Raw genomic sequence first — 19197 nt, 5'->3', positions numbered from 1 at the left:
CCCAGCACCATTTATTGAAGAGACTGTCTTTTTTCCAGTGGATAGTCTTTCCTCCTTTATCGAATATTAGTTGACCATAAAGTTCAGGGTCCACTTCCAAAGAAACAAACAATCCAATCATGAAATGGGCAAAAGACATGAAGAGAAATCTCACAGAGGAAGACATAGACATGGCCAACATGCACATGAGAAAATGCTCTGCATCACTTGGCATCAGGGAAATACAAATCAAAACCTCAGTGAGATACCACCTCACACCAGTGAGAATGGGGAAAATTAACAAGACGGGAAACCAAAAATGTTGGAGAGGATGCAGAGAAAAGGGAACCCTCTTACACTGTTGGTGGGAATGTGAACTGGTGCAGCCACTCTGGAAAACTGTGTGGAGGTTCCTCAAAGAGTTAAAAATAGACCTGCCCTACGACCCAGCAATTGCACTGTTGGGGATTTACCCCAAAGATTCAGATGCAATGAAACACCGGGACACCTGCATCTGCACCCCGATGTTTCTAGCAGCAATGTCCACAATAGCCAAACTGTGGAAGGAGCCGCGGTGTCCATCGACAGATGAATGGATAAAGAAGCTGTGGTCTATGTATACACTGGAATATTCCTCAGCCATTAGAAATGACAAATACCATTTGCTTCAAAGTGGATGGAACTGGAGGGTATTATGCTGAGTGAAGTAAGTCAATCGGAGAAGGACAAACATTGTATGTTCTCATTCATTTGGGAAATATAAATAATAGTGAAAGGGAATATAAGAGAAGGGAGAAGAAATGTGTGGGAAATGTCAGAGAGGGAGACAGAACATGAGAGACTCCTAACTCTGGGAAACGAACTAGGGGTGGTGGAAGGGGAGGGGCGGGGGGTGGGGGTGACTGGGTGACGGGTACTGAGGGGGGCACTTGACGGGATGAGCACTGGGTGTTATTCTGTATGTTGGTAAATTGAACACCAATAAAAAATAAATTTATTTAAAAAACAAAACAAAGTATTTGCCTAAAACCCGGTTGCATGTTTTGACATCCATTACCCAGTGGGCTGGATTCAGACTTGACTACCTCCTGCTGTGCCGCCGCGGGCCAGGAGCCGGCCTCGTTTGCAACAGGGGATGTGCTGTGACCTCCTTAGAGGGCAGTGGTGAAGGATGTATAAAATTACGCATGCAGGGGCACCGGGGGGCTCAGCGATTGAGCCTCTGCATTTGGCTCCGGGCGTGATCCTGGGGTCCCAGGACTGAGTCCCACGTCGGGCTCCCTGCGTGGAGCCTGTTCTCCGTCGGCCTGTGTCTCTGCCTCCCTCTCTCTGTGTGCCTCTCATGAATAAATATATAAAATCTTTTTCAAAATTATGCATGCAGAGCGCTTATCCTAAGGCCCGCCCCTGGCAGGAAAAAGAAAAAAGGCTATTTTGCTAGCGCGGAAACCGGGGCGCTGGCGGGAAACGGGCGGTGGGGCCGCGGAGGGAGTGGCGAGGGTCCCGCGAGGCGCCCCGCGGGGTGGCAGCTGCGACGTCCCGCCGAGCGCCCCGGGACAGCGAGGTTTCCCTCTCGCGGGGCGGTGCGCGGGGAGCGGTGCGCTGGGGGAGGGGCGCGGTGCCGGGCGGGCGGTGCGCGCGGGGCGGTGCGCGGGGCGGTGCGCGGGGGCGGGCGCAGCGGAGCCCTGGGGACCCCCCCCCCCTCCCCGGGGCCGCGCCCGCGGCTCGCTCCGCCCCGGAAACACGCCTCCCGCCGCCTGGGCGCGCTTTTGAAAGGCGCTTCCCCTTCTCCTGTGGTTCGGCAGGACCCCGGCGGCTGGCGGAGCTCGGTCCCGTCTCAGCGGCCCTGCGCTGCCCGCACCCCCCCCCCCCGCCCCGGGTGCGGCGCCCCCTTCCCCGAGCCCGCGCGGCGATGAAGCGGACCCGCGAGGAGGTGGACGCTACGCTCCAGATCGCCAAGCTGAAGGCGGCCGAGCTGCTGCCGGTTGTGCACTGCCTGGGCTTCGGCCCCGGGGCCGGCGCCGCCGTCGGAGACTCCTGCCTGCTGGAGCTGGAGCCCGCGCTGTGCCAGCAGCTGGAGGCCGGGCACAGGTGACTGCCCGCGGGGAGACCAGGACGGGGGCCTGGGCCGCGGACCTGCCTGGATTTGAGCCGAGGGCGCCCCGCCGCCCGGAGGCCGCGCCGCTGCTGGGCGGTCCCCGGAGCTGCGCTGACGCGGTACCGGGATGGGGCGCCGATCGCGGGGTGTGTGTACCAGGATGGGCCCGCTGATCGAGGGGTGTGTGTGTGTACCAGGATGGGCCAGCCGATGGGTGTGTGTGTGTGTGTGTGTGTGTGTGTGTGCGTGTCTGCAGAAACAAGTCGGGAAATAGAACATCTGTGAAGTTTTGGAGGAGACCCTAACAGTGATGCCAGGAACTGCACTCAACACTTCGCCGTTCTAGCTTAAAATCCAGGGCTACTATCTAACATTTGTAGGGTTCTCCTTGCCTTCTACTTGGATTTATTCCACTGAGACAACAGGCTGGACCGTAGGGAATAAGTTGAAAGCCGTTTTACAGAGTTGGTCCCGGTGGGAGGCCTTCAAAAAAACAAAAAACAAAACCCAGACCCACTGGGGGTTATTTAGTGGAAATCTGAAGCTGTTTCTGATTCTGGGTCAGCCACAGATTTGCTGCAAAACCTTGAATTAAAAAATAGAGAAGTCTAGAGAATCATTTCTCTCAACTTTGCGTACAGCCAGCTCCTGGAAATTAGCAGTTAGGGGCTCTGGTTTGCTTCTCTTCTGCACCACCCTTCCTCCAACACCTGTATTTTATTAGGTGGTTTGTTCTCTTGTAGATTCCTTTAAATTGAACTATTTAGGCTTTAAGTTTACGTATTTGCTCGTCTGACAGTGTTAGAGTTAACTGAGCAGCCTACTAGCCACAAAGGATTTTTAAGGGAGCCCAGGGAAGCCTCACCCATTGGTTTTCATTCCAGCTGTGCTGGATGGGAGAGGGGGGGTATCATGGTAAGAAAAAGACTTCAGGTCTGCGGACTTTTTTGCATCCAGTTACTATTCATCCACCTGGCAATCCAGAAAGACCTAGAAATGTGCTTTAAAAACATTTTTGCCAGGGGACAGGTAGTTGCTTTAAACAAAATATTGAAGCAGGGATAGTGCAATGTGGAAATAAATGTTGAAGAATGGGTGCTCCGAAATGAAAACACTCTTCACTTAAACTTAATTTTAAAAAGCATTTACACATCGTTCTATTTCAGGTTTTATTTTTATTTAAGAGAAGTGAATGGTAAACAGGAAGGTTAAACATTTTATGAACAAAACTGCTAGAACCTATGCCCTTATCAACCTCATCATCTTTGTCTTAAGTCTTCTTGGTCACTTCTTTCCCTCTTCCTGCTCTCTTCTACCTGTGAGCCTTTGTCAGACCTTATTTACTGCAATTTGTAAAAACGTGTGCTTTTCATATTTTTTCATTCAGCATTGCAGTTCTCTTTATAAAGTCCCAATTTCTTTGTGACAGAGCTGGTCGGTGGGCTAGGATATCCTTCTTTGATGGTTAGGGGGTATTCAGAAGAAAACAAGAACCACTCTTAGGTGGCAACCAAGACCAAGGATCATCTGGGAGTTTGTTAGAAATGCAGAATCCTGGGTCCCATCCCAGACTTGCAGGTTTGGGATTCAGTTTTTTAACAGGATTCTCTGAGGTGCCTATGCATACGGTTGAGAAGTACTGCTTTAACATGGTTTAGGAAATTGATATCCTGATGGAAGCTACCTGATGCTTCTCTTTTGCTCTTCCCAGCAGTTTGCATGAAGATACAATGTGGTGATATTTGGCCTCTAGGCCTCTTTGTATCTTTCTTGCCCATGTTGAATTATTTTTCCTTAGTAAGGTCACCTGGTACCCCTGTGTTTTCACCTGGGCTCACCCTTGCTCCGTGAGCCCGACATGTGTGTAAGGGTGGTGAAAACAGGGGCCAGACAGCCTTCAGGATATAATTTTAAATTCTATAAGCTTAGAGGATTTTGGAACTGTTTGTAATGAAGATGTCCATTGGTGTCTCGATAAACCATGTATTTTCTCTTCCCATTTCCTGCAGTCTTGTGATTCGGGGTGATAAAGATGAGCAGGCTGTGCTGTGCAGTAAAGACAAAACCTATGACTTGAGAATAGCAGACACTTCCAATATGTTGCTTTTTATTCCTGGTTGTAAGACTCCTGACCAGCTGAAGATGGAAGAAACACATTGTAACATTATACACACCGAGGTACTGTTCCCTGCCTTCTAATTTATATGAGAATCACAACACAGGTGCTAATATTGCCTTTAATTAAAATCTTTAGGTGTTGGTCAGAGCACCTGCGTGGCTCAGTTAGTTAAGCATCTGTCTCTTGGATTTGGCTCAGGTCATGATTTCAGGGGGGGGTGGGATCAAGCCCCAATTTGGGCTCCATGCTCAGCAGGGAGTTTGCTTGAGATTCTGCCCCTTTGCCTCTCTTCCATCCCCTCTAACATGATAAATAAATCTCTATGCATTTCACACCTACAGATTTTTTTAATCATTGAAAAGTTCTCTAATGAAATTTAAAATTTCTCAGCATCGTTTATTTGGAGTCTTGTGAAGTTGTCTTATTTTCCCTATTGGATTTTTAAGTCCTAGACAAGATGACCATTTTCTGCAACAGGGAAAGCTTGTTATTAGGTGACATATTTTAAAAGTGTTACCTTTAAAAAAAAAATCCATTTATTTATTCATGAGACACACAGAGAGAGAGAAAGAAAAACAGGGGCAGAGACCTAGGCAGAGGGAGAAGCAGGCTCCATGCAGGGAACCTGATGTGGGACTCGATCCTGGGACCATGACCTGAGCCAAAGGCAGATGCTCAACCAGTGAGCCACCCAGCGTCCCTGTTACCTATTTTTAGTAAGTCTTGCTGTAGCTATGTTTTGAAAAGAGACTCTCAAACCGCAACTAATGCTTTAAGTCCTGTTTATGAGGTGGAGAAATGAAGAAATTTGAGTTTTTGAGGCAGATGTGTTTCTCACCTTTGAGGTTGGTTTAGCTCATTACTGTCTCTAACCATGTATAACAAATTCTTAATTATTATGGAGACTACTGATAGTAGATACCAAATAGGAGTTTCCCTCCTGGCTAGATTATTACACACATCATGATCAAAACACAGCCCTTAATTCTCTTCAGAGTGACTTTAGGCTAACTATTGCCTTAGAATTGGGATACAGATAAGGGAAAATACTGAGAAATTTCAGTGATCTATGATGTTGCTAGAACAGAAGAACTTCAGTAAATTTTCTATTTTGGTTTTTTAGGGTACTGTGTTTCAATTGTAATTAACTAGAAATATGGGCAGTTCAGTCTTTTATAAAATGTTATTTTCCCATCCAACACCTGTTTTGTAGGTGTTCTGCAGGAATATAACCATATGGGAGTGCCTCTGAGAATTCTGTGCACTGAGACTGGGTAGAGTGCAATGAAGATCTAACACCTCAAGTTTGTTTTTTAAGATTTTATTTATTAGAGAAAAAGCATAAGCAGGGAGAGGGGCAGAGGGAGAGGGAGAAACAGAATGCCTGCTGAGCAGGGAGCCTGATATGAGGCTTGATACCTGGACCCTGGGATCATGACCTGAGTCAACAGGAGATGCTTAACCGAACTGAACCACCCAGACACCTCAAAGATCTACCAACTAAAGTTTTAATCTGTGGTTGCACTTCAGGTGCCTGGAAGGTCTAGGTAAGCAATGCACATGGGCAGAACAGGCTATTTTTTGATAAATTGTAGTGGATACCAGTCTCAGCAGTAATACAGAATGGTGGAGTCCATGGCAAATTGAAGAGCACAAGCCCCATGTAGGTGGGCAGCCACAGCTTGGCCTTGTGGGAAAGCAGGCCCAGAGCTGCCAAATCTTCGGAAATCTTGTTTTCAAGAAAGCCTTGACATTTAGATCTTGGGACAAAATCTAATATTTCCACATCGGCAACTAATTTCAACTCTATTATCCTTTCCACACCATACAAAGCACGCACCAACATCTGTGCTTTGGATGAAGCCTACAGGCTGTCAAGTTCATGACTGTGGATGAACTCAGGCTTTTTGGTTTGGTCCTTAAGTTCCTCTTTTGGAATCCTCAGATTCAGCAGCTTCACCATCAGGTCTGGGCCTCGTCTTGTAAATCAAGCCTTGTCCTAGCTTGAAAGTGGAAGCATCTCCTGACGTTGCATTTTAGAGTTGGAAGGTACTCCACGTATAATCCAGTTCAGCTCCCCCCCCCCTCTTATTTATGTAAACCACTTATTGAGCCCCTTCCTACCAAATGCTAGACACTGGCAAGTCCCAGAAGTAGAGAGGGATATCTTATTCACCCATCAAGTAGCCACTGTCAGCTGGATTGCTCTGAGTGATGAGCCTCACTATTTCACAAGTCCAATAAAGAATTAGCTGCAACTCTAGGAAGTTCTTGCATTGAAAAGATGTCTTTCTTCCTTAACTTTCTTAGATTTTGATACAATAAGCAACAAAGAACAAGGATACTCCCTCTTTCCCTTAATATCCCTTCAGGGATCCCTGGGTGGCGCAGCGGTTTGGCGCCTGCCTTTGGCTCAGGGCGGGATCCTGGAGACCCGGGATCGAATCCCACGTCGGGCTCCCTGTGCATGGAGCCTGCTTCTCCCTCTGCCTGTGTCTCTGCCTCTCTCTCTCTCTCTCTCTCTCTCTCTCTCTCTGTGACTATCATAAATAAATAAATAAATTAAAAAAAATATCCCTTCATTACTTGAAGACTGTGATCATGTCTCTATTTTCTGTTTTCAGCCTAGAAATATTCATTTCCTATTGTTTCCATCAGGTTTGCAGAACTGACACCATCTTGATCATTCTTTTCCTGGTCATACCTTAGTTTCCAGAGTACACTTGAGATATTGAGCTCGATGACTGATTCCTTACTGTGTTGTCAGTGTCGTCTTATTGGGGTTGGAAAAGATGTTCCCTGAAAATACCCATCCATTTGCTTGAGATGCTGGAGGATGCCTTCTCAATGGAAAGCAGAATACTTGGCTCTCTCTTCTTATTGAGAGCAGATGAGTTGGTTGAAATTTTGTATGACATTTTCTTTTAGAATGGCCCCTAAAAGGTTGTATATTTATATTTTCCAGATCTTTGATTTTTCTAATAATTATTGGGAATTAAGAAGATGCCGACCCAAATTAAAGAAGCTAAAGAAACTTTTGATGGAAAACACCTATGAAGGACCTGACAGTCAAAAAGAAAAGGATTCAAATCATTCAAAAGTAAGACTTATTTTCATTTATTTTGTTTGAAATTTAAAAAACAGAACTATAATTAGAGGCACTTAATAGTGACATTTTTACTTTGAGTGTTTATATTATGAAAATTTCAAACATACCCCAAAGCAGAGAGACCCCCATATATTTACCCCTCAGTTGAACTTTTATCAGTATTTTGTCAATCTTGTTGCTTCTGTCCCCCTGCTTCTTTTTTCTTTTTCTGTAGTACTTTGAAGCAAATCCTAGATATCATGTCATTTATGGAGCTGAAAGCTTCACATGTTCCTAATTATTTAATACGATTTTTAGAAGTTAAATTAATTTTTATTTAATTAAAAATTTATGGCTCTTAAGAAAAGACATTATGGAAATGGAAAATATTCTTATTCTCTGTGAGAATTAACTGATTCCTGGGAATACAGAAAAATATTTACAAGTCAAATAAAAAAAATTCTAAGGTTTTTAATGTAATTCAAAATTATAGAACTATACGGGTGTTCTAAAGGCTCTATTTATGTTTTCTTTTTTCCCACTGATTGATTTTTTTTTTCTTTTTTTGGTAACCACTTTATTGAGATACAATTTTATATACCAGTCAGTTCACTCATTTTAAAGCGGCTTTAATTCACTGGTTTTAGTATATTCACAGAGCTGTGTTGTCAGTCACCACAGTGACATTTAGAACATTTTCATCACCCCAAGGAAACCCTATACCTTCTAATCTTAACTGTTAACCTTCTGATCTTACCTTTCCGTGGTTCCTTCTCTCACCAGCCCCAGGCAACCACTAATCTACCTTCAGTCTCCTGATTTGCCTCTTCTGGCATTTTATATGGATAGAGTCATATAATATGTGACCTTTTCTGACTGGCTTTTTTGACTTGACATGATGATTTCAAGGTTCATTCATGTTGTAGCATATATCAGTAGTTTATTTCTCTTTATTGCTAAAAATACTCCATCTTATGGATATATCATATTTATTCATTCGTTAGTTGATAGAAATTTGGGCAGTTTCCTGTTTTGATTATGATGAAGAACAAGCTTGTGAACTTTCATGTACAGGTTTCTAGTGGACCTATGGTTTTATTTCTCTTGGGTATGTACATAAGAATGGGATTGATGGGCATCTTTATAACTTTTTGAGGAACTGTTTTCCAAAGTAGCTGTACCATTTCACATTCCTATTATATGTGGGCTCCAGTTTCTCCCCATCTCTGACAGCACATGTTATTATCTGTCTTTTTTGTATCAATATCAGTGGATTTGAAGTGGTATCATTGTGGTTTCGATATGCATTTCCCTAATGACTGATAATGTTAAAGCATCTTTTTATGTGCTTCTCTGACTATATTTCATTAAAAATGTTGATTCGGAAATTCCTTTGCCCAATTTTTAATTTGGTTATTTGGCTCTTTATTACTGAGTTGTAGAAGCATTCTTGATATAGTCTAAATACAAGTTCCTTATCAGATATGTAATATGCTTCAATTTTCTTTCATTTTGTGGGTTGTGTTTTCACTCTTGATTTTTTAAATTATGATAATTATACATCCTATAAAGTTTACCATCTTAACCATTTTTATTTGAATAGTTCTGTGGCATTAAGTATATTTACATTGTTCTGCAACCATGACTACCATGCATCCATAGAAACCATTCATCTTACCAAGTCGAAACTAGATACCCATTAAACACCAACCCCCCAGTCTCCCCTGCCTCACCTCCACTGGCAATCACTATTCTACTTTTCATCTCTGTAAATTTGACTATTCTAAATATCCCATACAAGTGGAATCATACAATATTTTTCCTTTTGTGTGATAATATTTTGATGAAGTACAAAAGTTTTTCATTTTGATAAAGTCCAATTTATCGGTTTTCTTTTGTTTCTTGTGTTTTTGGTGTCCTATCTGTGAAACTATTGCTAAATTCTACATCACAAAAATTTACCCATTATTTTCTTCTAAGACTTCGTATAAAAATCATTATATATTTTCAGAAGAAATTGAGCTATAGGGACGCCTGGGTGGCTCAGTGGTTGAGCATCTGCTTTCAGCTCAGGGTCCTGGGATCAAGTCCCACATCAGGCTCCCCACAGGGAGCCTGCCTCTCCCTCTGCCTGTGTCTTTGCCCCTCTCTCTGTGATTAAGATTTTTAAGATTAAATAAAGTCTTAAATAGAGAAATTGAGCTATAGTATAAATATTGACTCAGTCTGTTCTATGTATTTATTCCCCGAAATTCAAGGAGTCTAAAAAAAATGTTCTTCAGCAGCACCCAGGTGGCTCGATCAATAAGCGTCTGCCTTCAACTCAGGTCATGATCCCAGAGTCCTGTGATTGAGCCCTTGTATCAGGCTCCCTGCTCGGCAGGGAGTCTGCTTCTCCTCTCTCTGTTTCCCCTGCTTGTGCTCTCACTCTCTCTCAAATGAATAAGTAAAAACACACTTAATCTTAAAAAAATTAAAATTAAAAAATTAAGTCTATTTAAAACAAAATCTTCAAAGGCCTTAAAATGTTTTTTTGTGGTTTTTTTTCTTGTTTCAGTATACAACCGAAGATTTGCTGGATCAAATTCAGGCAAGCGAGGAAGAAATAATGACCCAATTACAAGTTCTAAATGCCTGTGAGATTGAAGGTAGCATTATGTACTATAATTATTAATAAAGATGGAATTGAGTATCAGAGAAATTTATGGACATCTTCATCCATTGCATACTATTTATTTAATCTCTTTTGGGCTTAAAGATGATAATATTTGTATTGTATTTAAAGACTACATGTGATCTTTACATGAAGAAGTGTGACCAGTGACTCCAACCACTACTTAACATGGCTTTTTCTTGAGGCACATTTGATCCTAAGCATAAGAAATAGTTTTTAATTATGGATGCCTGCTGTTTGTTAATTGCTATGGTATATGGATACCATGAATGTTGAGGTTAGAAACCAATGGATTTTAATGCAACCTTTGCATTTTTCACTTCTTGCATGGACAAGGATAAAATTTTGGTATGTGTCAAGGGGTACATAGATTATTTCTAGTGTTCTTTCTCAGATGCACATCATACATTTCCTTTTCTAATGTTGCTTTTACTTTTTCAGAATAGCAATAGTAACATTCTCCCTTGAAAATGGTGGATTTGTACTTGATTTGTTTCTCCAGGGCTGGTGGTAGGGCCTTCAATGATAAGATGGGATTTCTGCGATCTTTCACCAGAATAGGAAAGGTATCTTGATACCCAGCCTTTATCTTGCCATTGGTTCATGTTGTGCATCTGTTGATTCTTGAGTGATCTAGGTTTCTTTATGAGCATGAGAACACCCCTAAAAGACAACTGCGATGAGAGTTAGAACCATGGCAATGCCCCAGGGTGGAGATCACCATGTGGGATATCAAACCTACAGCCTTTATCTTATTGGTACAGTGTTCTAATGAAATCACTGTACCAGCTACAGGTTTCCACATTTCTAGTTGGATTGGCAAGATTATTCTGAGATAATTATTAAAGCACTAAAAAAAAAAAAAAAAAAAAAAAAAAAAAAAAAAAAAAAGGTCAGTGCAAATCATATGTAAAGCACTTTTTAAAAACCACTTAGTTTCTCTAAAGACAAAATTTATAATGATTAGGAGGAAAGCATAAAAAGGAGCATTGCTTATAAAGAAAGCTAAGATTTTGAGTATCAATTTTTTGTCCTGGGCAAAAGCACACTAACTTGCTTAAAATGTCCTTTGTAACTATTACTTTTGGAATTTGTAGGTTACTGGAGGATTCTTGATTTTGATTATGAGATGAAACTTCTGAATCATGTAACTCAGCTTGTGGATTCTGAATCTTGGTCCTTTGATAAAGTTCCTTTGAATCCATGCCTTCAGGAACTTGGACCATTGGAGCCAGAGTAAGTTTTTTTTTTTATCACTGTCCCTCCCAATTTCCATAAAGGAAAGAAAGTTATTGGGGTACTTCGGTGGCTCAGTTGGTTAAGTGTCTGCCTTCTGCTCAGATCATGATTCCAGTGTCCTGGGATTGAGCCCCTATCAGGCTCCCTGCTCAGCAAGGAACCTGCTTCTTTCTCTACCCCTCCTGCTTATGCTGACATGTGCACATGTACTCTCTCTCTCTCTCTGTTTCTCTCAATCTTTAAAATCTTTAAAAAAAAAAAAAGGAAAAAATATATTCTAGGGTGGAACTAAACCTAGGGCATAGACCATTTGTAATTTTGATATCTTATGAAAATTTTAAAAATACATGACCAGGAAGGACTTAGGAGTTTTGGTTACTGGGCTGAATAAATGTACATCATCTCTGTTTTTTTCCAACCATAAAAAATATAAAGAATTATGCTTAAGCTAACTTATAATAAATGTATGCTCACATAATTCATGAAAAAATGTTTAGCATGGGCCTAGCATGTAGTAGCTTCCAGTATGTTTTTGTTAGTTCCTATGTAAAATTTTACTTAGCAACCAAAGTCACTTAGTATTTCAAATCTCAAACTTATATCTTAAGTTTTTATAAGATATAATGCATAAAAAATGTGATAACTATTCAAATGAGTGTTTTAAAATTTTCAGGGAAATGATTGAACACTGTCTTAAATGTTATGGAAAGAAATATATAGAGGAAGGTAAGATTTGGAAAGTATTTTAACTTGTGTGTGTTAGAATTGGTATGCCCTTCTGAAGTGTGTGCCTGTTAAAAACAAGAACTACATGTGTTTGTGGGAGGTGAGTTGTGTGTAATTTTTTGAGAAATTACACTGGGGAAAAGGGAACAGTAGTAGTATATTGAATTATCAGAAGAAAATGTGAAATTGTCGGCTACCTTTTCCTTAGGTGAAGTTTATTTTGAATTGAGTGCTGATAAAATATGCAGAGCAACAGCACAGATGCTACTTCAGAATGCAGTGAAATTTAATCTTGCTGAGTTTCAAGAAGTGTGGCAACAGAGTGTGCCTGAAGGAATGATAACTAGTCTTGATCAGCTTAAGGTAAGGTTAGCAATGACACATGATACCATAACTCAATGAAGTCTTGTTAGTTACCGGGTGACATGCAATCTATTGCAACTGAATTTGGAGCCACTCTTATTTTCCTAGCCATCATTTCCATCAGGAGTACACTATACATTCAGTCCATCACTAATTTTAGAACATTTCTGTCACCTCAGATCTCTCAGGCACATGTACAGTTAATCCTTGCTTCTTGCCTGGTGTATTTCATCTTCTCTGTTCCCACCAGCACTGTTGTAGCCCAAACTGTCCGTGTTCGTCTGGCTGTAAAGAGCAAGCCCTCTGTATTTTTAGTTTTGCCCACCTCTAATCCATTCTGTGCAGTGCTGCTAAAGAGAGTGACCTTTTAAAAATGCTAGTCGGGGGGCCAGGGTGGCTTTGGCTCAGGTCATGATCCCAGGGTCCTGGGATCGAGTCCCATGTCTGGCTCCCTGCTTAGCATGGAGTCTGCTTCTCCCTCTGCCCCTCCCCCACTTGTGATCTCTCTCTCTCTCTCTCTCTCTCTCTCTCTCTCTCCCCCTCTCCCTCTCTCTCCTATGCTCTTTCACTCTCAAATAAATAAATAAAAGCTTAAAAATAAATGCCAGTCAGATTAGATGAATGTCGTGCTTTATTATTTAATGGTTACCCATAGTGTATAAGATAAAAAATCCAGAATTCGTATCTTGGCCTTAAAACGCTTCATCGTCTCCCCCGTAGCTCCATCTCTCCTCCTTCTCTCCTCACTGCACACCAGCTTTCTTTCAGATTTTCAAGATCAAGCTTTCTCCTACCTTAGGACATTCACACAAGGCTTTTTCTTCTAGAATGACCTTCTTAGTAAATTCACTTTGCTGCCTTCTATTCATCCTTCAGTCACTTCCTCAAGGAGGCTTTTCCTTACTCTCAAAAAATGCCTCCTGTTTTATATTGGCATAGCACCATGTATTTTTCCTTCATGGCATTTATCGCTTAGCTCTGGGAAAATGTTTAATATGTGTGTTCCCCAGTCTCCATTTTGATAGAATTTTGTTCACTGTTGCTTGCCAATACATATGCCATATGCCTGTCATATAGTGTATGCTCAGTAAGTATTTGTTAAATTGTGAAAGGATTTGCTCAATATTTACAGAGTTCCTTTTATGTCTAGGCGCCATCCTAGATTCTGAGGAGAAAACATCACACAACGTGCCATCAGCGTCCTCAGCCTGGGCTCTGGCAAGGGGGGCGGTGCACATTACATGTATAAATCTCTTTTTATAATGTAGGGTGATGTGTCATGGAAAGGGCATATACAGGTTGTTATGGGAGCAAAGAAAGGGGACTTAACCATGTGACTGGTCTATTGGGGATGATTTTCTGAAGGAATAGCTGTTTTAGCTGCCAGGTTTGAAAGGATGAACTATTAATTCTCTAGATGGAAGGGCAGAGATGGAGATCCAGGAGAGCATGTTCCAGGGCATGGAGGGATACAAATGGGGCATTTTTGGTAGGGATCCATGACTAGAATATAAGGTGCTGGCGAATCAGTGAGGGACACTATGGTCTGTGCTAAGGAATTTCACTCTTATTTAGAAAGCTCTTTGGGCCTTTTAGTGACATCAGAAGAGCTACCTGATGAACTTTGCCTTTTGGAAAGAACATTGACATTGAGGATGGTTGGATGGAAGGTTGGTTAGATTATGAAAAAGGAGAAATCTCCAGACTCTCTACACTTACAGTACTCCTAACTGTAAAGTACTGGCCAAAGAAATAGTTGATAAAGAATGGATGGGAAAATGTTGAGGCCTTAAGATCTGTAGGATTGATTGATCTCATAGGTATGGGGTTTGAATAATGGAACCTAGGATAATGCCCAGGTCTCATGGTTTCGTAGGATCATGGGACTAGAGCAGTTTTGGGTAACAAACACAAGGAACTCATTGGTAGCTTTGGATCTGGAGTTCGTGTGCTCATCCTCGGAAGAGTGATTTGAGTTGAAGATGCATATGTTACTGTCATTAACAAGTAAGTGGTGTTTGCAGTCACAGGTTCAGTTGAGGCGAGTTGAACCACAAAGGACAGTGACAGACAAGTTGAAGGATCAGGGTAGAAACCCAGGAAACTGTAATGTTGCATTAGGAAAACAATGAGACAGTGATGGTCAGAGATGGAGGTTCAAAGAGAGATGAAGCAACATTAACAAAGAAAACAGTGCAGCAGATCCAAGGAAAGGGCCCACTGGATTTGACAATGACAGGTCATGGGTGACCTTGAACCCAAGCTATCCTGAATAAATGGAGCAGTGGAAGGCAAATTGTAGAAGGGAAGAGGAGAATTCACTGTTTAATGGAATTCTTTTTATGAAAAGGGCCATTGAGGGTCTGTGGGTAGTTTGTGTCAAGTTACCCGTAGCTGACATTTTAAACGTAGCTGACATTTTAAACGGCTTAGGCCCCGCTAAACCTAACGGTAAAAGAATGAGTCCTATTTAAACACTAGACCGTTATTTTAACTGACCTTTTTCATTTCGTTTTTAAAATAGGGTTTAGCCTTGGTGGATCGACACTCGAGACCAGAAATCATATTTTTGCTAAAAGTAGATGATTTACCTGAGGATAATCAAGAACGTTTTAACAGTCTATTCTCTCTAAGGGAAAAGTGGACAGAAGAAGACATAGCTCCATATATTCAGTAAGTAATGTACTAAAATGGGCTTTGAGGGTTCTTTTGAGTATTTTTTGAGTATTCTCTGAGGACATGGCTTCCTTTGAAACTTTTTCAAGTGGTGGCTGTCTTCTCTCATCCTTCATAACTTCTGCTTCTGGAGGTGGGGAATGTGTTGTGTTTCTTCCTCATCCTGCATCTAAAACCACTTTTCTGCCCTCCTTCCTACAACAGATAGCTCTTAGAGGGACAGACTACATACCCCACTCTGACTCCAAAGCAAGCACTCTCTCTAATCGGTACTTCCTATCTTTTCTGCCACATTGCTTTAACATTTTGATAGATGCCAGATTGCAGAAGAACAAATTAGTTCTTTAGTCACTCTTTACAGGACCTCAGCTGCACTAATGCTACCATCTCTTCACTGTGTCTCACCTTTCAAGTCTTCTTTCTACCCAGTTTGGATTTCCTGGTTGGGGTCTCTAGCGTCTACTGTGCATGGTTTGCTCCCACAACCCTTTCTCCCTCTTGTTAGAACTCTCTGGCAAAAATCTACAAAGATTAAACCCAAGTTTTCTGCTTACTCTATGCCTACATGCGGGCAAGTGAAATTTCCTGGAGAAAAAGACATAATGGCACTTGCCAGTCTTAAGAGATTAAATGGTACTTAGCAGTGTCCGTGGCAAAGCCCCATTTCTGTATGAAAATTTTCTGCCCTTGGAGTTTGGCTTTCATAATTCTGCTTTTCATATCATCACAATTTCCATCTTCCTCTTCACCCTCAGCTTGTGGCCTTGTTTATTGAGGAAATGCAAACAGATGAGAAAAGACAAGGACAACTTTTTTTTAAGATTTTATTTATTTATTCATGAGCAACACAGAGGGGGGCGGGCAGAGACATAGGCAGAGGGAGAAGCAGGCTCCCTGCAGGAAACCTGATATGGGACTTGATCTCGGGACTCCGGGATCATGCCCTGAACCGAAGGCAGACGTTCAACTGCTGAGCCACCCATGTGCCCAGGATAACTTCTTTCCTACTGCCATACCTGCCAGCATTATGTCCTTGTATTGTGTCCACATACACACTCCCTTTGCAGTCCTTCATGTATAGTGCATGAACTGTCCCTGCTGCTAAGGCCAATCCTCTTTCTGCACTGGATCATCCCTCTGCCTTATTAAAGACATATATCCTCTAGTTATCCCCTTTCCCCTGCGTGATTGATGTCTCCCTATCTGCAGGGATTATTTCCATCAGGTATTCTGTAGTATTGCTCTTCTTAAAGTACAATAAGATGAGCTTTCCTTTCCAGGAAACTCCTGTGAAAAGTTTGTGTACTCATTTATGTTTCTGTCTCCCATTCTATCCTTAACCTGTTGGCATCCATCTTTCTACATTCAGTAGTCACTTGTCTGTCCTTGTTAACTTGGCCTCTTCGCACTGTTGGGACACTGTAGATCACTTTCTACTTGAAACACACCAGTTGTGTCCCTTCTCTCCCAAGGCAGCTCCTTTTCTGTCTCTTTTGCTCATGTCTCCCTGTTTTTCCCCAGTCTTCAAGTGTTGGTGTGCTCTAGGACTATTCTTGACCATCTGCTTTTTCATTTATATTTTTTTCCTTAGTGCCCTCATCTAGGCCTGGAATTAAATTTAATGACTTCCTAATTTTATCTTCATCCTTGATCTTTTCCTTAAGTTATAATTTCTCTTATCTAGCTGCCTAATGAACATTTCCACTGGATATCATGCTCGGAACAGAACTGTGGTTCCTCCTTGTCCTAACTCCATCTTCTACTTCTCAGTAACATGACCATTAATTCAGCTACTCAAGCAAAAAAGTCCGGGAATCATATTTGTCTTTTTCTCTCTCTCCCTGGTTCAAAGTAGGAGCAAATCCTAATGGCTCATCTAGTTCCTGGCTCTGAATTGGTCTCTCTACTTAAGTTTTTTCCTCTTCCCTGTCCCACTTTTTAAACTTTTTATTTTGAAAATTTTTGAACATTCAAAAGTGACAATATAGTGAACCTGTCATGTACTCACCACTTAGCTTCCATAATCAACTCATTGCCTCCATTGTTTAAAACTTAGATCACATTCTGCTTTTCCATTAATTAAAACCCTCCTAGTGACTTCCCTTTATACTTAGAATTAAATCACAGTTCCTTTCCATGTTCATTAAGGCCCTGTATGACCTTGCCTTTGCTCCCTCTCCAGCCCATGTCCTTTCATTCTACCTTCACCTTGTATGGTGAAGTCCTACTCCTCTTTGGGGTACAGAAGACAAAGCTAAAGTTCAGGGGGGGTAGGTAACACAGATAAGCACACACAGGTAGCCTAGGATCCAGGGTCTCTGTGCCTAGACCTTCCTATATCCCATGGCTTATATTTCTAATTTGGAGGCTGTGTGATGTAATGGGGGAAAACAAATGGACTAAGAAGTCATGCAGAATTAGCAGCAAAGTTTGGTTCCATCCTTTACTACCTGAGCTTAGCTTCCTCATATCTAAGGTAGGGTTAAATAATACATTACTTTTACTGTTTCTGTGGTTAAACCAAGTAATATATGTAAAGTACCTAGTTCAATTTAGGCTTAGTGACTACTCCCTACCCTATCTCTCCCACAAACACACATACTTAGGCAAGAGAGATATAAATAACTAGCACTGTGAATATTATGTTCCCTAACATATTAATGCTATTCATTTTTTTTTTATTGTTCCCACAGAGATTTGTGTGGAGAGAAGCAAACAATAGGTGCATTACTCACCAAATATTCTCGATCTTCAATACAAAATGGTGTTAAAGTTTACAACTCAAGAAGGCCCATTTCTTAAAAGAATAACAGTCTGTTCTTTGGGACTAAAGTTGCTTCATAAACGCTGATGATTCTAAGAAAAAGATTCTTGAATATATTTGTATTCCAGATTTTAAAAAACCTATTGCTTTGAAGCCTTTTTCTCCAGATCTTAAGCATTTTGAAACTACTGTTCTTTCCCTTAAATGTAACAGGATATTTCTATGTCTTTCAAGTTATTTTTACATTATGCATACAGTGTTGCTTCCTGTATTTAGTATATCTTAAGTCTGTATGGTTTTATTTATAGAAAGAGTGTTCCCTTTTTTATATTTAAAATTGCATCTTTTGGGGATCCCTGGGTGGCTCAGCGGTTTAGCACCTGCCTTTGGCCCAGGGCGTGATCCTGGAGATCCGGGATCGAGTCCGCATTGGGCTCCCTGCATGGAGCCTGCTTCTCCCTCTGCCTGTGTCTCTGCCTCTGTCTCTCATGAATTAAATAAATAAAATCTTAAAAAAATAAAAAATAATTGCATCTTCTTATTAGGATTTGACATTCTAACCATTAACAAATTTAAAGACTTTTCAGAGGGGGCATGTGGGTGGCTCAGTGGTTGAGCATCTGCCTTTGGCTCAGGGTGTGATCCCAGGGTCCTGGGATGGAGTCCTGCATCAGGCTGCGTTCAGGGAGCCTGCTTCTCCCTCTGCCTCTCTGTGTCTCTCGTGAATAAATAAATAAAATCTTTAAAAAATAAAAATAAAGGCTTTTCAGAGAACTAAATAGTAATCGTTTCCTAGAAATGATTTATTCACTTGGATGTCATTTCACAAGTGACTTCCCCTCTACTTTCAACATTCCACTAAAATAGGGAGTCACTAGATTCTGTTACCTAAATGAGTCCTTTGCATGGAGGAAATGGGCTTGGTAATAGCTGCTGTGTCGCCTGGCTGATGTCAACGTGAATTTTGGGACGAAATGGATTTGATCCTCCATCTTCTGTCAAGAATACCAAGAGGGCGGTTTGTTATCCCCTTAGTGGAAGACACTGACACGGGCGATAGCGGAAAACTACAAGTAATTTCTAGTGGGTTTTGGCATGCTTGATAAAGTTCCTTTATGACTTTATTCCCGGATTTGTATTCATTTAGACTTCAGTCCAAATTAATTTTAACTTGGCTAGTACCCTTGTCACCAGCACCCTTTGAGGGGTTAGGCCAAAGATAAATCTGGTCCAAGATGGAAAAAAAAGAAAAGTTAATGGGTAATCCACGTGACCTAACATTTAACTATTATTGAAATTCACACCTTTTTACTCTCTTGTACATGAACTGCCAATGCCAGTGGCCCCAGAGTGTCTCTTTTCAATAATTGTGTTCTAACCATGTGCAACCACTTAAAAAGTCCGGAGGTGCCGGAACCCAAGGGAGGACTCCGGGGTCGGAGTTTGACTACCCGGGGTCTAATTTACACGT

At 41.6% G+C, this 19197-nt stretch overlaps 1 protein-coding gene across 1 annotated transcript; it reads left to right on the top strand.

Annotated features, from left to right (window-relative positions):
• Positions 1–1786: 1786 nt before the first annotated feature.
• On the top strand, positions 1787–18254 carry DSCC1 (DNA replication and sister chromatid cohesion 1). Its single transcript, XM_077847075.1, has 9 exons — positions 1787–2070; positions 4087–4255; positions 7162–7296; positions 9842–9932; positions 11056–11194; positions 11871–11923; positions 12132–12286; positions 14811–14959; positions 17656–18254. The coding sequence occupies exons 1-9, from the start codon at positions 1892–1894 to the stop codon at positions 17762–17764; spliced, it is 1179 nt and encodes a 392-aa protein (XP_077703201.1). The 5' UTR covers positions 1787–1891; the 3' UTR covers positions 17765–18254.
• Positions 18255–19197: the final 943 nt, after the last annotated feature.

This window comes from Canis aureus, chromosome 14 (genome assembly GCF_053574225.1).
Source record: "Canis aureus isolate CA01 chromosome 14, VMU_Caureus_v.1.0, whole genome shotgun sequence".
In the NCBI taxonomy this organism is placed as follows: Eukaryota; Metazoa; Chordata; class Mammalia; order Carnivora; family Canidae; genus Canis; species Canis aureus.
Note: the sequence above shows the minus strand (reverse complement) of the source record. Positions and strands in the feature narration are given on the sequence as shown.

What these genes read in the sequence shown, in the direction of transcription:
- DSCC1 (XM_077847075.1), top strand. Translation starts at nt 1,892, where the DNA reads ATGAAGCGGACCCGCGAGGAGGTGGACGCTACGCTCCAGATCGCCAAG. An exon ending in CAGCTGGAGGCCGGGCACAG is followed by an intron (nt 2,071 to 4,086) that starts GTGACTGCCCGC and finishes CATTTCCTGCAG; the next exon opens with TCTTGTGATTCGGGGTGATA. An exon ending in CTTGGACCATTGGAGCCAGA is followed by an intron (nt 11,195 to 11,870) that starts GTAAGTTTTTTT and finishes TAAAATTTTCAG; the next exon opens with GGAAATGATTGAACACTGTC.